Below are 22,057 nucleotides of genomic sequence, written 5' to 3'. Positions count from 1 at the left end.
ACTTCAATGATAGTATAGAATCTAAATCTCCTCTAACCTCTTCCATCCTACCACCATTAAATTACAGATTTATCCAGGCTAGAAGTCAGTTTCAAAAGATGCAGTGCAAGACTGAAGTCAGATAATTATTCGATCATCAGTCGTATTCAAATAAAGGATTATTACATTTTCAAGGAGAATTGAAAATTGTAAACTAAAGGTTCATTTCATTTTTAGTGTTTTTTGAAGAAGTTTGTGATCTAGATTGAAAAATAATGCTGTTATATTTAATAATTTGAATTTTTTATGTAGTATCACTAATGATACTCCCTTAAATGTATGCAGGTCTGAAATAAAATTGGCGTATCCTGACCTAATAGCCATGCAGCAACAGACAAGCACGATAGAAGGCAGTTCTTAGTAGGGAAAAGTTTATGTTATGCTCCACCTCACTGTTTCTTTGAAATGTGAACTGGAGACATGACTTCATTGGCAGTAAGTTATACTGTTAGAAATTACAACTTTTGTAAAGATAGGTATTGCACACATTGGTGGTGCTGATAAAAGAACAGCAGGTCAGGCAGCATCCGAGCAGCAAGATTTTGGGTATAACCCTTCATCAGGACTGGGCGGTTGCAGTCGGAGAGAGACTCACTGAGAACTTTGTAGAGGGAGGAGAAAATCTCTTCAGAGTGGGCATCCTTGGAAGAGGCTTTGCAGTATGGTTTGAAGTAACTAGGAGATAGTGAGGACTGCAAATGCTGGAGAGTCAAAGTCGATAAATTCCAGTGTTGGAAAAAACACACACATGTCAGGCAGCATCTGAGGAGCAGGACAGTTGACATTTCAGACTTAGTCCATCATCAGGGTTGGTGAAGGGTTATGCCCTCTTGCTCCTCGGATGCTGCCAGACCTGCTGTACTTTTCCAGTGTCACACTTTATCAACTTTAAGACTCTACAGCATCAACAATCGTCACTATCTCCTACACTTTGGTGGTACAAGAGAGAACAATCAGAAGCATACATTCGGAACTCAGCCAAGTGGTTTAGCAAGGTTAAAAATCCTACCTATTCTTGATTGCACTGGTAGAACATGACCCTCCAGATCTACACTCAATGATGTTACCTCATTTATATATTTGCAAATGAGAAAAGTACATGATTCCGAAGCATTGTAATAAACTCGAAAAATCAGAGCTCCCTGAACAGGTTAGGATAAAAGGCTCTCTGTGACATCATGATGAGAAAGTTTGACTTTTCAGTAAGTGCTCAGAAAACATACAGCTGTCTAACTGTTACAAAAGCAATATCCAAAGTGAATCACAGCCTATTTTAACATCCTACCTGAAAGAAGGGATACACGATACACCACAAAGTGGTGTAAAATGGGCTGCCAATTTGCTATTAACTAGTTTACACTGCCACCAGTCAAATTTCATAGCGACTGTCATTCACATATGGAGCAGGTGAAATGCTAGAATTGGCCTAACTATTTCTAGGTTAAGGAAGTGGAGAATCAGTCAGAGCCTCTGCTTCTGATAGTTGTCCTTGCCAGAAAGAAAATATTTACAGTCAGTCGGTGATGACAGGATTAGAATAATTTTAATGTTACCTATGTTTAAACAGCCCGTTAATGTTCAATGAGTAAACTCTTATATGAGGAAGGGTCAACTGAGCAATCTGCCCTCCAGGATGTTATTACATTAAATTACGGCCCATGGAATTGTAGTAATACATTAATATTGATTGGGAATTGTTAAGTGGAGAAAAACAGGAACAAAACAATAATAATAACAACTCGTATTTATATAGCATGTGTAATTTAATTATCAGACAAAAATACAAATTACAGCACTGCGGATGAAGAAAGTCTGAAATAAAAACAGAAAGTGCTGGAGAAACTCATTTTGAATGACCTTTTTTATTGAGGATAGAATGTTGAAGAATTGCTAGCAGAGCACTGGAATAGTTAAATCCAATAGTGCAAAAGTAGGAAAGAATGGGTCATTTTGGATTTAGCAGGCTGTAACTATTGGTCACTACAAAAAACTACTGGTTGGGTCTACAGCAATTAGTTGTGAGGGAATTCTTTACAATGTACCCAAATGTGCTTATGATGCAAAATTACTTGAGAAACTAAACTGTGAGGCAGATGCAGGAGACTTCAGAGATATAGGCTGGTAAAATGATTGGACAAGAGCAAGGCATATGTAACATCAAGAATTCTATAGTTATTTATAATGGTAAGAAAAGAAGAAAAGCAAAAGATTCTTTAAATGTCACTGAAAATAGAGGCATGTTGCCAAACACTTTCATCTTGCACCCATCAGGAAAAACCCAAGAATGTCAAATTTCAAATGGTCACACAGGAGAAAAGAGTGCTGATTGGCTGCCAAGTCACCTCTAATTAGCGTGGATGTTGCCCTGGAGAAAACGAGAGTGAACTATAGGCACTCCAAGCTTCTGGGTAATTCAAAGAAGGCACAGTTTGAACATATTCCTTTCTCTTGCATGAATGGCTTCTTACGTATGAATGTATGTCACTTCCAGCATGCATAAACAAGCAATGTTACAAACTGAATTGATTATTTTAGATCAGTTGTGAGCATGCATATTAATCACGTGGGATTATTGAACAAATGTTGCCCAATCACAGCAGAAGACCTAGTAGGAGACAATTTAGTTTGGGTCTTGCAAATGGTTTAGTACTTTGTACTTTGACTATTATAAACAATGAATGGAACATGCTGTTTGATTCAATCAGCCAAGTCCTGGGACAACATTCTCCCCATGTCTGCATGGGTTTCCTCCGGGTGCTCCAGTTTTCTCCCACAATCCAAAAATGTGCAGGTTAGGTGAACTGGTTATGCTAATTTGCCCATAGTGTTCAGGGATGTGTTACCTAAGTACATTCGTCAGGGATAAATGCAGAGTAATTGGGTAGAGGAATGGGTCTGTATGGGTTGCTCTTTGTCGGGTCAGTGTGGACTAGTTGGGCCGAAGGGCCTGTTTCCACACTGTAGGGATTCTATGATTCTATATGGTTTGCATAGCTGGCATTGCATCAGCATTGAAATTCATACACAACATTGCTCAACTTTGTGACAGGCATGGAGTCATGGCACCATCTTGTTAGTGAAAGGTACCACTTAAGTAGGCACTACTTTTTTAAATGGGAAGAAATGGGAAAACAATATTCAGAGGCATGTCTTTGCAGGTGGATTACGTAACATTAAAATGCAGTTAACCTGCAGAAATCAATTAAGGAAAACATTAGCCTTTATTATAAAGGGAGTGGAGTAAAAAAGTATTTGTGTAATCATGTACGGTGTTGGTGAGACATCACCTGGAGTACTGTATATATTTGTTTGAAGATAAGATATAGTTCTCCAGGAGGTGTGCATCTCTGATCATTGGACTGATTTCTGGGATTAAGGTATTGTCTTATGAGGAATGTATAGGCTTATATTTCCTACAGTTCACAAGAATAAAAGGTGATCTAATTGAAACATAAATTCTTAAACAGGTTGACAGGGAAGGATAAACACTGGAAGGATATTTGTTTAACAAAGGAATCTAGAAATGCAGAGGAAGTGTCACTCGTGAGAGGAGGAACATGTTCAATCAAAGCTTGTAAATCTTTGAAATTCTCCTACCCACGAGAACTACGGGTGCTTAGTCATTGATGTATTCAGGACAAAGGTTGATGGATTGTTGGACGCTAATGGAAGGAAACAATATGGGAATAGTGTTGGAATGTGGAGTTGAGGTAAATCACCCATGATCTTATTGATTGGTGGACAGACTAATAAGATCAAATGGCCTACTGAACTCCTACTTCTTATGTTCTTAAGTGTTGAAAGGCTGACACCATCCTCGGGGTTAGATTTCAGCATAAGTTGGTACTCTCAAGAGTGGAAAGAAAATAAATCTGTAAAAAGGGTAATTTTTACTAATTTTCACAAAAAGCATGGATCTTTTGTGTGACATTTGAAATGTTGACAGTAAAAGCAGTAACACCATTAGCTTTACCTCCCTACTAGTTTATACCATGGTACAATGAAAGTAAAATCACAGAGAGCTATGTGAAATATTTCCTACTGTAGTGATCGTAATGAGATCAGCCAGGTAAACTTCACAGAATGTGAGTCCCCCGACTGGCACTGTTAATCTGGTCCAATCCAGACAGGTAAAAACAAGAGTATCAGACATCCTGGCAATCTGCAAGCTGGCCTTGAGGGAGTTGGGTCAGTGTCAAGGACTCTCTATGTTTAAGTAAAGGGTGACTCGATGATGGGATAGTGGTATCTGTAGTATTTCACCAATTGTCTGTAAAATCAGTGGTGTGTTTGTGCCAATACTTGAATAAGGCTACTTAAAAGATGATGAGAAAAACAAACTAGGAAGATGTTAGTTATGCCTTATTATAGCTAATTTTTAAATAGTCCTGTTTACAAAACTCTTAATTTTTACTTAATTACATAATTTTTCATTAGATCTGTGGTTTTACCTCAATATTTCACATTGACATGTCATGACTCCTGTGTGCCACAAAATTGAAACATTCTGGAAATCAACTGCCCGTGACAACTTTCTCTTTGTACGTGACTACCTCCTCCTGATGGTTATGGCTTTCTGTCAGCTTTTTGCCTTTGCTCCAGAAATCATTTTATCTTTACACCAATCTCCCCATGATTTCCAGCTCTCACTCCCACTGTTCTTCCCACTGCTCTCCACCTAATGTAACAATTCTCTCAGGAAAGTTTAATAATTACATACTGAATTTCTAGTGACATTGACCTCCAATGGATGTAGCACTAACATCAATTCCCTAGCTATTTCTCAGCTGAATAATATCACAAAACCAAAAGGAACTACAGCAGGTGGCATGGGGAGGCGGGGTGGGGGGGGGGGGGGGGGGGGGGTGGTGATGGTCACTTTATTTAAGATAGAAATTTGTTGTGAATGGGCAAACAGCATGCCCCTGAGCCAGAAGTAACAAACACAGCTCAACATTGCTCCACGGCAGACCAAAACATCAATCTAACACCTAAAGCATGTGACAGCTGTCCATGCACCAAACACACAGCACGCTTATTCAACTAAGTGGCCATTTTGGAAAATTAGTGGGGGCTAATCCTCAGTCCAGTCAAGAGGAGGAAGGGGCACTGTTTCTCAGGACACATCAGTACCATCAATCAGAAGCACAGGGCACACTGAGCCGAATGGTATGGCCATGAGCTGTTTATGCAGTTTAGCGTAAGAGGGGACAGTAGACTACCATTGGAGAAGCAGGGTATAGGTGGTGATCACCACTATAGTATTCTCAGAGTCAGAGTAAAACAGCAGGGTATCATTAAAGTGTAATGTCAGGGTTCCGGGTGACAGTTGGAGATTAAGTTCAATTTGGTGTATCTCCACTTGAGGGTATGGGTGGGAATGGGCCGTCGAGGGAAAGCAAAGTAAATAGGGACATAGAGGTTCTGGAAAGTATCTGGTGATGAGCTGGAGTCTGGGGCCAACGGTGTCCAAAATCAGCTGCATTCCCTGCTATCACTTGTGGCTCTGTAAATGCAAATTGCAAGCTAGAAAAAAACTTGGGACACTGCACAGTGTCAGCTTGATGAATGAAAACAAGGGATCCACATCAATTGGGCATAAGAAATTAAAGGGGCAAAAATATGAAGTAGGTGTTTGCAAACTCCAGCTACATGTCACTTGAATAAGTTATTCACTTATTTGTAGTTTATACAGAGTGAACGTGCTTAGGTGTCAATACTGGCCAATAGCAGACTGCATTATACAATTTTCATTTCAGCGACGTAGCAGTTAACAGCAAAGATTTAAAAAGAGGTGAACGTTGTCCAAAAATGTTCTATCATCCATGGAACTTCCAAGGGTGCTGTGGCACAAGAGAAACATTACTGCATTATATGTTATATAAGTATGACGATGCACTGTACTGAATTCATTCCAAGTTTCATGGTTGTTTGGTTCTAGAATTAGAAGATGGGAGTGCAACAGGTACTCCCTTTCAAATGTAATGTACAGCACCTTCAACAAGTTGGAACATCTGGTGCAACCAGGGCCATGGTGGAGCAGAAGATAGGATCCCTCATGATCTGGTTGCACAGCTTGAAGTAGTCTGGGGTGACCTCTAATACAGTCTGGACAGAGATGCTGCACCATCCTGGCATGCTATGCTCTGCATAACTGGAACAGGCAAAGAGATATTGCAATTGACGCTGAAGAACCGAGAGAATAGGAATAATCTTCAGAGGAAGATGAGAAAGATGACATTGAGCTGTAGGAAGCTCTCTTTGTGAATGTCAAAGCTGAGCTGCAAGGGCAGAACCTGATTGATATCCAATTCCAGCTGATGAAAGCTGGGTGCAGCAGACTATGATGGAAAGTCAAATAGTTGTTGGTCATGATGCTAGCATTTGGTTTGCTGTGGGGGTGAACTGCAGTCTCTACGCATTTGGTCTGCATTCCCTTTTGCTGGCTGCCAATTAGTACTCATACCTGTATTTGTCCAATTACTTGCCTCTGTATTATGCTCTCTAACTGGACAATGACAAGTTGCGAGTCTCTAGTGGGCACTGGGGGCAGAGTAGCAGTGACTTAGACAGAGTGGTTATATATGGTGTCACTAAAGACAAACAAATTGTGTATGATGTGGTGGGGAGATGGAAAAGTGAAATTGCCTGTGTCTTTAATTAAGTGGATCAAGGTAATTAGGGAGCACTTTAAGATCTGTTTTCTGACGTCTTCATATTTTCATGGGAATAAAAGATAATTAGGAGCTTCATAAAGCTTAACCAGCAGCAATGTGGCAGGAACAGAGACAACAGCATTGAAACATTTTTCTATTACATGCAAAACGTGAAACGGTTTGGATTTAAAAAGTCCTGGGCAGTAGTATAATTTTAATGATCCATTTTTCCCTCCTCTACCTCGTGTTCTAGATCCACTTTATTCCTGGCAACTTTGAGAATGAAGGTTTGCTCATTTTTTTAAAGATCATGTAGGGATGGAAGCCATGGCTGTCTTTTCAGTGAGAGATGGTGAGTATTGGTAATCTCATTGGAATAGTAACCCACAGGCAAGGGTTGAAATCCATGAATTCAAATCCCACCAAGGCACGAGATGGTATTTAAATTCAATTGATAAAACCTGGAATTAGTCTCAGTAATGATGACCATGAAATTCTCATCAATTGTTCTTAAAAAAACTACCTGGTTCACTCATGTCCACAAATCTGTTAACCTCACCGAGTTTGCCCTTAATGACTCTCGAACTGCAGCGATGTTGTTGACTCTTAACTGTCTTTTGAAATGGCCTAGCAAGCCACTCAGTCACTCAAGAACAGTTAGGAATAGGCAACAACTGCTAGTCTTGTTAGTGTTGGCCCCATGAATGAATAATGAAAAAAATTGTTGTCCGTTTTAGAACCTGATTCCAATGGGAAAACTTATGCTCAACATCTACTCATTGGAATGACCAATAACAATTTGCCCAAGAAATTATCTGCAGTAAAAATCAAAAAATGAAATGAGGCAAAAGAGAACAGTTAAAACTGTGTGAACAAGCACAGCATGAAAATTCTGTGATCCTCTCAATTGTCTAGCTAATTTATAATTTAAAAAATCATTGCTTTTGAAGTAATGTTTTTACTGAAAAACTGGCATTATTTTAAGTGACTGTGTTTCATTGAACAACTTCTTCTGTTTAATTGATAGCCATCACCTTTAAAAGTTTTGCCCATATAAGATCATTCATTCCCACCTCCTCACCTATCGCAATTCAAACTTGTAGGGAATTTGACTGTATTACAGCCAGGCAGAGAAGATCTGCAAGTGTTGGTTATACATATTAATACAGATCCAGAAAATAGGAAATCTACCATATAATGTAGTTGCTGTGGACACTACAACAATGTCATGTTGTTGGTATTGCAGCTTATTCAACAAAATTGTATCCGAGTCCTTAAAGCTGCAAAGTGGTCAGGCCTAATGTTTGCCTCATTTAAATAGAAACAGAATGAATTGAACTAAAACATATGCATATTTTTTAACATTCCAAATAAAGGTAGACATATTGACAACTACCGTAAAAAAATTTCAATCTCCGAAAATGTTAACAGCATGAGCACCTCAGTCAAACTGTTATTTTTCAAAGCAATCATCTTACGTAAGTCTCTTAGCCTGCCTAGGTTGGGATGTACATATGATAGATTTTCACTATTACATATCTTTTACAGTTACAACAAAATGTCATTACATTTTTGTGATACTCATTAGAGTGGCTAATCGAATGCAATGTAGATCTCATTATTAAAATACCGAACGCATGACTTCATAATTCAGGCACTGTTAGGTTATTTACATGCGGTATCACTGTAGTGTCCTGCTTTACCATTTAAATTGGCATTGTCAGGTTTTAACATTTTCAATGAAATATTAAAATACTAATTCGTTATTTATTCATAACATTTTTTAATTTTAATGGTAAATATTTAAGCTTGTCAATTCATCACCATTAATTAACATGACAATATTTGCAGATTACTTTTTAAGGCACATCGACTAGGAAAGTTTTGTATAAAGTACCTATTTACTAATATACTTGGAAGCACTGAAGCTCCAGAGTTCTTCGAACATACAATAATTAACAATTCAAATAACAAAGTCCATATTCAAGGAAGGAAACGACTGTAGTACAAAAAGAGACTATAGTCTGCAACACAAAAAAGAAATTTTGCATGGATGTTGGAAACCTGAAAAGAAGACAAATACTTAACAGATCAGACAGCATTTGTGGAGACAAATGCAGGTTCAAAAATGTTTGAGGTCTGTGAGCTTTTTCAAAACAGCTCACACCTGAAGATGTCTGGAAGCAAAGATCTTCAACTCCAGGTAAAAATCCAAAAGCTTGGAATAGTGTGTGTTGTGATGAAAGCAGACAGACGTCTTGGTTTGGTTAACTGGGTCCATGTAATATAAATAGTTGACGGGAATTAAAATTTGAAGTTGGCGATAGTAAATAGTGAGCAATTCTGCATAATTCGCAAGAAGAAATAAGGAGTACAACTTGTAGGACTGAAAAAAATATTTGTTGACTTCATTTCAGGAAGATAGAAATACATTCAATTTACACTTGTATTCAAAAATATTGTGTGCCAGCTTAAAATATTTTACAAATGATGTCAATATCCTATGGAGTAATGACTTTACCTAAATATTGAAATATAGTTATCTATTATACTGGACATACTGAGACAAGTTTAATTAAGAGGTTAAAGTTCAACATTTCCGTTTGCATAAAACTAATGAAAACACCAAAGGTACAGGTATGTGGAAGCCCCAAAGGCAAGGAGAAAGTGGAGGCCAAGGATCACCAGTATGCAAGAAAAAAAAACTGGGGAATGATAAGGAAAACAGCAAGCATGGTCAGGAAAAGAACAAAACTAGGTTAGGAAAGGACATTGGTCTACCTGGGTGATGGAGTTCAAAGATTTGCTTCAAAGCACCACCCAATGGTCACCAGGTGCAACTGTATTAGACAGAATTGAATCAGATCTACTCCACAGACACAGGTCATTGAGCAAAGCTCAGAAATGTAAGAAAAACAGAACATTAGAAATAGGAACAGGAGTAACATATTCACCCTCTTAAGCCTGCCTCACCATTCCGTAAGAGCATTTCTGAAATACAGCCACCACTCCTCATTCATGGCAGCTCAACATAGCCTTCAATTCTTTGTTATTTCAGAAGTCTATTTACACCCTCAGTAAATACTTTCAGTGATCTTGCCTCCACAACTCACTGCGATAGAGAAATCCAGACATTTACAATCCTCTTCGAGAGGAACTTCCTTCACACCTCAGTTTTAAATAAGCGTCCCTTTATTCTGTAACTCTGTCCCATAGTTGGAGGTCTCCCTGTTAGTGGAAGCATCTTCTCAACATCTCCCCTGCCAAGCTTCTTCAGAATTTTCTATGCTTCAAAAAGATCACCCCCATTCTTCTAAACTCTAATGAATAAAGGCTTAACCCGTTAAACCATTCTTGACAAGTCAACCAATTTATCCCAGGAATCAGCCTGGCAAATCTTCTTGGAACTGCCTCTAATATCAATATAACAATTCTTAAATATGGGGACCAAATGGTACAGAGTATTCTTGTTGCGGCCTCACCAACACCTGTACAGTTATAACATGACTTCCCTATTTTTAAACTCCAACACCTGAGCAATAGAGGCTCAAATTCAATTTGCCTTGCTGCACTTTTTGTGTTTCCTGCACAAGAATACCCAGATCCTTCTGTGCGGCTTTTTTACTTGGAGTTTCCCTCTATTTAAATAACTATCTGCTTTTTGATTCTTCCTACCAAAATGCATGGTCTTACACTTTCCTACATTATAATCCATCTATCAAATTTTCTCCCACTCACTCAATCTACCTATATCCCCTTGCAGATTCCTTATGTCCTCATCACAGCACATCCTCCCATCTATTTTCTGTTGTCAGCAAGTTTGGATGCATTACACTCTGCCCCACTTTTACCTCACTAATTGAGAGAATAAATAATTGAGAATGTAGGATGTAACATTGTTTACATCTTTCCAACCTGAGAAAGGTGCAGTAATCCCAACTTTGATTTAATTTCACCTTCATCTTGTGTGTTAAGCAATCCTCAATGCGCGCTGATACATGACTGCAATACCATAAGCTCCTATGTTGAGCCCTCTCTCAATATAAATACACTCCTTCTGCCACTTCCTCTTTATTAACACTGCTTGCTATGTCCTTAAAGATATCTAGTACATTTGTCAAACATGATTTCCCTTTTACAAAATAACTTTTTGAAATGCCCTGCTATTTCTCCTTAATGATTAAAACTAGCAATTTCCCTTATTGGCGGAGAGTTTTGTGTTTTCTGTCTCTCTGCATTCTTGAACAAGGGAACCACAAAAGTAGTTTCACAATCTTCCAGAACCTTCCCAGTGAGTTTTGGAATATTTCAACTAATGCCTCCAAAATAACTAATGCCAGTTCCTTTAAGACCCTCGCATGCAGGCCATCATATGCTGGCAACTTATCTGAATTCTGTCCTATTATTTTGTCAAATGCTTTGTCCCTCATGCTAGAGACTAGTATAAGATAAAGTAATTCTTCCAAATCTGCAAGGGTTCATTCCTGAGAACCTCCACAAAGAATGAAATTCGTTAGCGTGGAACCTGTTTAAACATGGGTTAAAAACAGATTAAAAATATTGCAGATGTGTGATTTTCGCCTGCAGATATTGATTTTTGTTATTAGTTATTTTTTGCCTTGGATAGTTGATTTGTGAATTCGCGGATAAAGAGGATGTACTGAATTTCCTCCCATTAGCACTTTGGTTATCTGATATCTTTGGGATGTTTATGTTGTCCTTCACAATGAAAACAAATGCAAAATGTTGGTTTAATCTAGCTGTCATTTCCCAATTCCTTATTATCAAATCACATCTTCCGAGGGTTCCACATTCTAGCTGCTTTCTTTCTATATAACGTAGAAGCTCTTGCTGTCTGTTTGTATATTTCTTGCCAATTTTCTTTTGTAAACAAGTTCTTTCTTTTCATTCAGTTTTTAGTCATCTGCTACTGGTTCCTAAAAAATAAAATCCAAATCCTCTGGCCTACTTTTAGTTTTATCATTTAGTTTTTTTTAATTTTGAACTCTCCTTAATCATCTTCCTTAACCAAGGCTGGTTCAACCTTCTCATTGAGTTCTTTTTGACTGGATCACATGTGGAGTACTATGTACAGTACTGGTCACTGTACTTACGGAAGGATGTTATTGTATTGAAAGCAGTTCACTGAAGGATTACTAGACTAATACCTGGAGTGAGTGGGTTGCTTCACAGGGAAATAGCTAAGCCTGTATCCTCTGGAAATTAGCAGCATCAGCGGTAACTTAATCGAAACACACAACTCTGAAGAGACTTGACTAAGCACACATTAAAAGTATGTTTCCTTTTATGGGAGAATCTAGAACTAGGGGTCAAAGTTGAAAATAAAGGGTGCTCATTTAAACAATGGAAGAGGAAACCTTATTTTCTCTCAACGGGTTGCGAGTCTTTGGAATTCCCTTCCCAAAAAAAGAGTGAATGCTAAAACCATTTTTTTATGACAGAGGTAGACAGATTCTTGGTTGCCAAGAAGATGAAAGATTATCGGGAATATGTAGGGAATATAGAGTTGAGGTTAAGATTAGATCAGCCATGATTTTATTGAATGGTGGAGCAGACTCAAAGGGCTGACTGACCTACTCTTGTTCCTTGTTTGTCCATCTCCTCCAGGCCACGTGTCATCCTGATTTGGAAATGTATCTTCATTCCTTCACTGCGTCAAAACCTTGGAACTCTCTTCCTAACAGAACTGCAAGCATGCATACACCTCATTGACTGAAGCAGTTCAAGAACACAGCTCACCAATGCTTTATCAAGGGAAATTAGGCATGGGCAATAAATACCAGCATAGTTAATGATACCCACATTCGTGAACAAATGTGTAAAAATGGATTCAGGGAATTAAAGCCTAACAGTAAGCCAAAAAGAAATAGGCAGGTAAAACATCTTCCTTTCTGACAATTATTCAGGTCTGAATACGCATGAAAGTGATATATCATCTGGGGAGAGTGCAGTATCAACTGTAAAATCATGGCAGGCATAAAGATGACTGGAAGAACAATAGATTCAATAGTGATTGGGAAACAAATGGATGTTTCTGAGGCTGCAAATATGAATCTATATTAGTTTTTGCCTCTGTGGTGCCAGGGTCAAGATTACATTTAATGCTGCAGTGCATACTGAAAGGGAGGATCAACAATCAGTTGTCATGTTTCACCAATGACACAGGTAGAAAGACGGATATGATCCTGTGGTCAGAATTTAGTGAGTTAAGATTTAGGGAATAAAGAAATTCCTGAAATAAACCTCAAAAATATTAATCACTGAATTATACTCAGGCCCACGTGCATTGAACATAGAAATAGGAGAACAGAGCTGATGAATGGTTGGCTGAAGAGATAGTCCAAGAGTGAGAGCTTAGATTCCTGGGAGATTGGGATCAGTTCAGGGGGACATTGTACCTGTACAGGCTGGATAGGTCAGGACTTGCAGGTCATTGTTGGGGAGGGTTTAAACTCACTTGGTGGAGATGTGGGAACCAGGAGTTACAAAGGGATATCAAGGCGTGAAGAATATTGTGAAGAATATAGATCATCCTAGAGTAGGAAATACTAAGATATTGGGTGAGTTCAGCATAATAGAGAAAATAATAAAGTCTAAGTTATGGTTATTGTGCATGCATTTGAATGCATTGAGTTTAGTAAATAAAATTGGTGAGTTGCAGAAACAGATAGCCATTCCTTGTTCTAATAAGCAACCTTTCTCAAGAATGAATTAAATAATCCGGATACAAGTTGTTTGGATAAGTTAGGAAAGGAGGGGGAGACTATTGATTAGAGAGAACATTGCAGTATTTGAGAGAGAGGATGTCCAGAGGACTTAAGGACAGAATCCAAATGACTAGAACTAAAGGTCAAAAATGGTACAATTACACTGTTTAATGTAATCCATAAACAATCACGATGCAGAAGTATAAATCTGCAAAACAAATTATAGATAAGTGCTAAAATTCTAAACTAGTTATAATAGAGGACTTTAATTATCAACATAGACTTGCTAAGGTGTTTTTAGGAAAGTTTTTCCACTGTTTTATGTGTTCAGTACAAACAAACAAGCAGGTTTTGCTGAATGTGATTCTTGGAAATGAGATGGGTCAAGTGGCAATAGACTTAAGATGTAGGCAACAGTGATCATTATATAATAAGATGCAGGTTCACGATGGAAAAGGACACAAGGCAATGCGGAATAAGAATAATTAACTGGGGAAAAATGAACTTCAATGGGTTTTGGAAAGGAGCCATGCCAGACTGTGCACCATTAACACTGTTTTTCTTTCCATTGTTGATGCTAGATCTGTTGCGTTTCTCCATCACTTTGTTTTTATTTCAGATTTCCAGCATCTGCAATATTTTGCTTTTATTCAATGGGCTAAATGGATCTGGCTCAGAGATAATCAAAGATTAGTAGTCAAAATTGTAACTGAACAATGGACTGCTATTAAAGAAATAATTCAAAGAGAATCAAGGTCTCATGCCAAAAAATGGGAAAGGAAGGAAAAATAAATCCAGTGCTCACAGGATGATGAAAGAGGTTAAGATGAAGCAAAAAAAAGTACGTTCATGACAGATATCTCGTGGATAATACACTTGAGGACCAGGCTGAACATAAGAAAGTTTACAGGCAAATTGACGATGTAAATAAGAGAAGTAAAGAAAGAACATGAGAATACACTACTAACTAATTTAATAATTCAAAATTAATTATGCACATGATATTAAAATAGGGGTCAGATGATTAGGTCACATTAGACACCTAAAGGTGTAGGCAAGGACATGGCTGTGGTATTAAATTAATAGTTACAAATGAATTTACAAATAAGAAAATACTATGCAGATCATGATGATAGAAAAGAATTAATTTGGATATGTTACAAGTTTTAAATTGGTCATTGATAAGAGCTATTGGTTTGACTATTTATATATAAAATTGATGAGACTGCAAGATAGGATAAGTTGTATGGAAACATACCCAAGCAAATAAAAACAGAAATTGTGGAAGTGCTGGTCATATTTTTCCAAACATTTTTAGATTTAGATGGGATACTGAGGACTGGAGAAATGCAAATGTTACATCTTTTCTCACGAAAATAATATATAGATAAATTAGCAAATATGGTTCAATCAGTTTATCTATGTAGTTGGGGAAGCTTTTAGAAATGTTAATTCAGGCCAAATTAATAGTCATTTGGACAAATGTAGGTTAAAAGTTAACATGGATTTGTTAAGTAAAAATTGTGTTCGACTGCTTTGAGATTTTGATGAAGTAACAGATGATTGAAGAGGGGTGCCACACAACAGATGTGTCAGCAAAGTTCAAGGAATAACAGGGACAGTAGTAACATGAATACAAAATTGGCTGAATGACAGAAAGCAAAGAGTAATGATGACTCGTTGCTTTTTGGTGTTATGATATCTTGATAAAAATTAAAAATCAGATCTTGATGTACAGGGCACAATTTCAAAATCTGTGCATGATTCAAAACCTGGAATCATTTTACACCAAGACAGGTTGATTTGGAGCTGCAAAAGAAGATAAACAGGTCGGTGAATGAAAAGACAAATGACAAATTAAATTTAATGCAGAAAAGTATGAATTGATTCATTTTGGTAGAAAATACAAAGGGAGAAAGGAAAGGGAGAGCAGAAGCAGAGGCAGCTAGGGGCTGGGTGCAAATGTACAAATATCATTTAAGGTGGCAGGACAGGTAGGCAGAGTGGTTAATAAAGTATACGGAATCCTGAGCCTAATATGCAGAAATATATGGCAGAATATTATAGGAGTTGCAGCAACATGGGTTATGGTGAGATTTGTGACAGAATCAGAAGAAAATTCCAGTGATGTTTATCTCAATGTCATCTTGCAGATATTTTTAATCAATCTGTTCATACATGTTATGACACACCTCTGTGGCAGATGGGACTTGAATCCAGACTGCCTGGCCCACAGGCAGGGACACTATCATTGTGTCACAAGAGCACTTGTGGTCTTTTATGCTTTCTACATTGTAGCGAGTCACCAAATAAGGTTGTTAAACACCTTGTTAAGGACCCACCTCACTTTATTAACATCAGCTTCCAAGCTTATCAAATGTGCCAAACAAGCTGGGCATCACATAGAACTCAGAACAGACACCTGAATTCAGCTCACTATTTGCCCAGAAAGCTCTCCACATTGGATATTAGGTACCAAACTCTCAGGACATGCTTCATGAGCACCAGTCACATGCATCCCACATCCACCTTGTGGCAGAATTAATGTTGCTGCAAGGACTCTGTGTATTCAGAACATGTATCCGGTTCATGGACTGGCTCAGGCGGCATCTCTATGTCCTTCATTTGCTAACATACAGATGACTCACTCTGAGCCTAGCTGCTTGCTTACAGCCTCACTGATTTACTCTGCCTTGTCTTGTCTTTTTTCACTTTTCTCCCTCAGCTAAAGAGATTCCAAGCTCATATTATATCCATCTTGCCTTACTACTTAGTGCAGCTACAAAGGCAGGAAGCTTGCTCTCATTGTCAGTAGACCTCTGAGAGTCATAGAGGTCGACAGTACAGAAAAAAGCCTGTCGGCCCTCTGCCGTTCAAAAACAGCCATTTAATAATTATTCAAACTTCATTTTCTTGCACTAGGTCCATAGCCTAGTATTCCCTGGCATCACAAATGTACATCTAAATACTTCTTAAACATTACAAGGGTTTCTGCTTCTACCACCCTGACAGGCTGTTAGTTTCAGATTCTCACCACCCTCTGAAAAGGATTTTCTTCACCGATGCACCTTATAATTTTATATATCTCAATCACATTCTCCCTCAGGCTCCTCTGCTCCAGGGAGAACAACTCCAGTCTATCCAGTCTCTTTTCATAACTATGACTCTCCAGTCCCGGGAACATCTCTCCAGAACAATCATATCGAATTGTAATGTGGATTCCAGAACTGCATGCAATACTCTGTCTTATTAAACTTGCTTCATTATTTCCAAATGTTATACATGTTCAGATAAATAAAGAGTTAAAGCCTCAGGAACATAAAATAAATATACTTATGCAAGGCTCCTACCCCACTTCATTGAGAGTGCCTGTAACTTCTTTCCAGATAAGTTCATTCCTCTTGTAGTTAGTTTCGAGTTGCAGCATGTTCTCATAGTTTGCACAGTACTCTTTGTAAGCATCTTCCAGCTCTTGTTTGAAGGTGAGAAACACGTTGCCTGTCAGAAGAAAAACATCTATGAATCATCAGGGAATACTGTAACTTGAAGCAAATATAGATATATGGTTGAACAAGAGGAAAACACATTCCGGAGAAGAATGAGTAGTGAGATTCATAAACTGTTGACACACACACACACACACAATGGACTTAATGAACTTGCTATATCCTAGAAACTTATATTGCTACTTTTGAAGCATTAAATATTCTTATACAATTAAAATATTATCTTTCTAAAGACTTTAATGTACTAGAAGAAAATCCAAATAACCATAAACTATTAGTTCAAGCCACAGGCTGGACTAAACTCAAAAATGTAAGGTCATCTTTCAAAATTCTCCTCTTTCATAAATATATTTACAATCAAAAGGTCAAAAAAAAAAATACTAGTTTTACAAAGACCTAGGCAGTTTTTTGTAAGTACCAGATCAGTCTGAAATAAGGCCAATGCTCGATGGTGGAACTAACTTGAGCATAACTTGTGAATTTTATTTGTAAATACTTATGGAACATAAAAAGATTGATATTTTAGAAATAAAATGTATTAAAGCTAAAAAAGCATTGAAACTTATTTTTGTTTTCAATTCATTCATTCATGGGGTGGGAGCATTGCTGACTGGACCATTATTTATTGCACATTCCTAGCTGACTTTGAACTACCTTATTGAACTGCTACATTCCATATGGTGCAGTGTCATCCACAACACCTTTAGTGAGAAAGTTTCCCAGGGTTTTGGCCCAGTGCCAATGAAGGAATGGTGACATATTTCCAAATCAGGATGGTGAATGGTTAATCCTTTTATGAAGTAGTAGTTATGGGTTTGGAATGTGCATTCTAAGGAACCTTGGTGAATTTCTGTAGCTGGAGCTGCTAATAAGCATTGGCGGTGAAGGAACTGAATGTTTGTGGACGTGGATATGGATGGGGGAGTGGGCCCCTCTTGTGGCATAGTGGGACATCCAGGTTCACTTCCCAAATGCTCCAGAGGTGTGTATTAACATTTCTGAACAGGTTGATTAGAAAAACAGGCTAAATAAAAACGTTTTTAAAAATTCTCAAGCCGAACGCTTCATTTTGGATAGTGTCAAGCTTCCTATGTGCTGTTGGAGCTGCCCTCATCCAAGTAAATAGGGAGTATTCCACTCAGATTCTGGCCTTGTAGATATTGAACAAACTTTGGGAATTTAGGATGTTTTATTTACTCATCACATGATTCCTAGCCTCTAACCTGCTCTTGTAGCCACCTGTACTTAATATGACCAGTCCTGTCCAGTATTGGATCAACAATGACTAGCAGGATGTGGTAGTGGGGACTCATCGATGGTAATATCATTGAATGTCAAGGAGCAATGGTTAGATTTCCCTTTGTTGGAGTTGGTTATTGCTTAGCATATAAGTCACACCAATGTTACTTGCCACTTGTCATCCTAAATCTGGATATTGTCCTGGTCTTGCTGCATTTGGCCTAGGACTGTTTCAGTATATGAGGAATTGCAAATGATGCTGAACATTGTATAATCATCAGCAAACATCCCCATTTCTGCCCTTATAATGGAGGGTAGGTCATTGATGAAGCAGCTGAAGATGGCTGAGCTGAGGTTACTATCTTAACGAATTGCTGCAGAGATGTCCTGGAGCTGAGATGACTGATCTCCAACAGTCATCTTCCTACATGCCAGATATGACTGCAGCCAGTAGAGTTTTTCTTGAGATTTCCGTGAACTCCAGTTTTGTAAGGACATCTTGATGTCACACTCAGTCAAATGTGGCCTTGAACTACCTTACTGAACTGCTACACTCCATATTCCCCCTCACCTCTGGAATTCAGCTGTTATCCATGTTTGAAACAATCCTGTAATGAAGTCTGGGCCTGGCCAAACCCAAACCTGGCATCACTGAGCTGGTTACTACAAAGCAACTATTCTACCTGATAGCATCACTGATGACACCTACCATCACTTTACTGGGCAGAATCTTTAAATGACAGTTGTGGGAACCATTGAGAGACTCGTGTTGCTTATTTTAAGGAATACTTGCCACATCTTTTCTAATTGAGCAGTTTTGTGGACAACAGCAGAATTTCCCTCTACTATTAGATTCCTGTTCAAACGGGGCGGGGGAAGCAATCTGGTAGAAGTTGCTGACCAATCAGAAATGGTGCCTTGAAGGATGTTATATCTGCTGCCAGAAAAGTAACACTGGAGTATAGGATGCAGGAGTAAAGTACATGATGTGTCATGAAATTGAGGTCATTGGGAGCTTTCGGGGGAGAAAGCCCTTAAGTGGACATTAATTGGCAGCAGTGCTTGTGGATTGAACACCTCAGACATTCTCATCTGTAATTTATTTCCAGCAGAGGGGGGGAAGGTGCAGGTATCGGGTATGCCTATATGCCATCTAATTATGTGCCCTTCCTACATCCCCACAAGCAGAAGATTTCATCCATAGCTGCAGATAACTTACAGGTATGCTATTTCTAAATTCTTGATTGTTGACTTGTCTGTGAAGGGTTAACGCACGGTTTAAAACAACAGTGATTGCTAAGGTTTGGGTGTTAGTGTGTTAATATGCTTGAACTATAATAATTTGATGTTTATTTGTAGCCACACTGCTCCACAATTACTAACAAAATGAATGAAAAACATTTATAGCGAAAACTAACCTTGCTATTCTGATGTACCTTTCGCAGTTAAGAATGAAGCAACAATTTCAAAACCCTGAAATCGGGTCACCTTGCTTGAGACAAGGCATTGCCAAGGTTCCAATCGAGAACCTACCTACAGAACAGCTGCTTAACTGTGAGATAAGATGATGAGTCAGGGATCTGTTCAGAGAGTCGATTATCTTGTTTCCATGGTGAAAATGAACACACTTAAAGGAAAAAAAATGATGCTTTTCTCATAAGTGTGTGTTAGTATTTCTCATCTTGAATAGAGACAGAGACGCTCTTAATTGCATTAATTTGAAAAGAAAATCCAAAATTCCTGAGGAAGTGTGCCACTGGTATAACTCCAGCAAAGCAAACTCTCCATCAAGCTTCTTCAAATACCCCAAAAGCACATTCCAAATCCTGGAGATTAGGTCACAGTAGGCTGATTAATGCCTGAATGCAGTGCCAATCCCAATCTTCCTCTAAAGCCCCATGGAGCCTAAGATAAAAGGAGCCAATCTGTCTTTGGACAAGGTAATAGGATGCCTAATAGATTCACTCTCCTCGGTTAATAAAGTTTCAGGTTTCAAAGAATGCATACCAATTATGAACAGGGCATTCTTACTGGAATTCAAAAAAAAGGTAAATGGGGAAATTTCTGGTCTTCAATTAAAAGTCGCTTAAAATGTATTCACGTACACAGAGAGTTAAAATAGACTTACTGCGTCAAATTCTGTGTCAAATCTCAGCTTTCCTTTCTGCACTCCACTGATCCAACGATCTTTGGAGGCAATATTTCCTTCAACTGTTTTACTGAGAGTCATGTTAGTTTACTTTAGTGGAGTGATTAGACAAATCTCATAAAATGTAAGTTTTTTAATGCAACTGTTTAAACAATTTAAATTCTGTTCAAACTGATGTTCTGAAATTATTAAATAAGCCATGTAAGTACTTTCTTTCTAACTAAAAATGCAATAGTGAATGCAAGGACTGGAGGAACATATAAACAAACTTCACTTAAAAAACAATACTAACATTATTATATTCAAGGTTTGCATAAAGATTGTTACATTTTACAGCGACCTTGCATTGTTACATATATATGATGCACAATATAGTTTAAAATGCCTTGCAATTCTTTTCTGCCTAATTGGATTAAATTCCTACTCAACATCAAGAAAAGATTCAAAATGAATAACAATTGAGTATATCAATCAAACAGAAACCTGTTTACTTTTGAAGACGAGCAACGTAGCCAGCTTTATTTGAAGGTATGAATCTGAAATCACAGGTTGAGTTTTTTTATAAATCTAAATATTAAACCTGTTAGCTGTTATAGCAACTTGTATCCCTACAGCATTTTCTAACAGAAGGGCATTAAGCAGGAAGTGTAAGGATATTAATTAACCCAGGTAATGGGCATATCATTGGTTGACTGGAGAGCTAGTGTGCAACTTATAGCTTCTCTTTTTGGGAAGATCTACCGTACTAAGTGCCAATCAGGCACTTGACTAGCCAGTGGTATTCCCTTCCCACAATCAAGGAGCTTGGAGACAGAAATCCTGTCCCTATAGAGCTGCCAGCCAAGAAAAGGCATTAATTACCCATCCAGAGGTCTTAATTGGCAGTGAGCTGGGAAGGTTGTTCACCACTGTCTCCTATTCCTCCTCAATTCATCCGCTGAAGTGTGGACAAATCAAGGACTCCACACAACCAACTCCAACAACTCCATTGCAGTGCTGTCAAACCCTTACACCATTCACAGACATTAAACCATTTCCAATAAATAGATTCATTGCTTTATTAGAATTATGGACAGAAGAATGTCAAGGTGTGAGCACTCACCCATTAATATTGCCAATAGTAGTTTCTAGGTTCAAACACGATGATGTGGTAGCTAATTCTGTGTTAATTTATGAATGAGGCAGAATGTCCAGGAAAGAGTTTGAATATCTAAATATCTAACTATGTAAATCGTCACTTGAATGATTGAGAAAAATTAGAATGTTAAGAAAGCTGTACAGATGGATAACAAACAGAAACTCCACTGAATAGCTAGCATGTTACATGATTTTACATTATAAAGCTTTTATTGTAACAAACTAAAAGTAACATTGAATAAACATTATTTTAGCATACAACATATACGCTTAAATACAGAAGATTCTTCTTTTAACTTTTAAAATGACCAAAAATTTCTCACAATAGTTATACTTTACCCTGTCCCATAAGTAGGCACTCTACTCTCCTGGAAATAGTTCAGAATGATTCTTAACACCAAACAACTTATTTCCTTTCCGTTTTCAACCAAGTAACTCCTAATCCTGACCAATGTGTGATGAATTAGAGGTTCCTTCCATGAGTTAAAACTATGCCAGTCTTTTTTAAAATCCTTACAACTTCAGTTGCTTCAATCTAACAGAGTTCTCCCACTTGCATTCTTGCATGGCAATCCATAGAGACTTGTTACCTCTATTTCTTTG

General features: G+C 38.0%; 1 protein-coding gene across 15 annotated transcripts in view; it reads right to left on the bottom strand.

Annotated features, from left to right (window-relative positions):
- The window catches only part of arhgef37 (Rho guanine nucleotide exchange factor 37), a 236,463-nt gene that overhangs the window by 63,779 nt on the left and 150,627 nt on the right, over window positions 1-22,057 (bottom strand). For all 15 annotated transcript variants that reach the window (XM_087995405.1, XM_087995412.1, XM_087995410.1 and 12 more), the window contains one exon: window positions 16,774-16,921. In XM_087995405.1, coding sequence (XP_087851531.1) covers window positions 16,774-16,921 — 148 coding nt within the window. The remainder of the gene's footprint in view (window positions 1-16,773; window positions 16,922-22,057) is intronic.

Source organism: Chiloscyllium plagiosum, unplaced genomic scaffold (genome assembly GCF_037043375.1).
Source record: "Chiloscyllium plagiosum isolate Xiang-an unplaced genomic scaffold, Cpla_swu_hap1 HiC_scaffold_16, whole genome shotgun sequence".
NCBI lineage: Eukaryota > Metazoa > Chordata > Chondrichthyes > Orectolobiformes > Hemiscylliidae > Chiloscyllium > Chiloscyllium plagiosum.
Note: the sequence above shows the minus strand (reverse complement) of the source record. Positions and strands in the feature narration are given on the sequence as shown.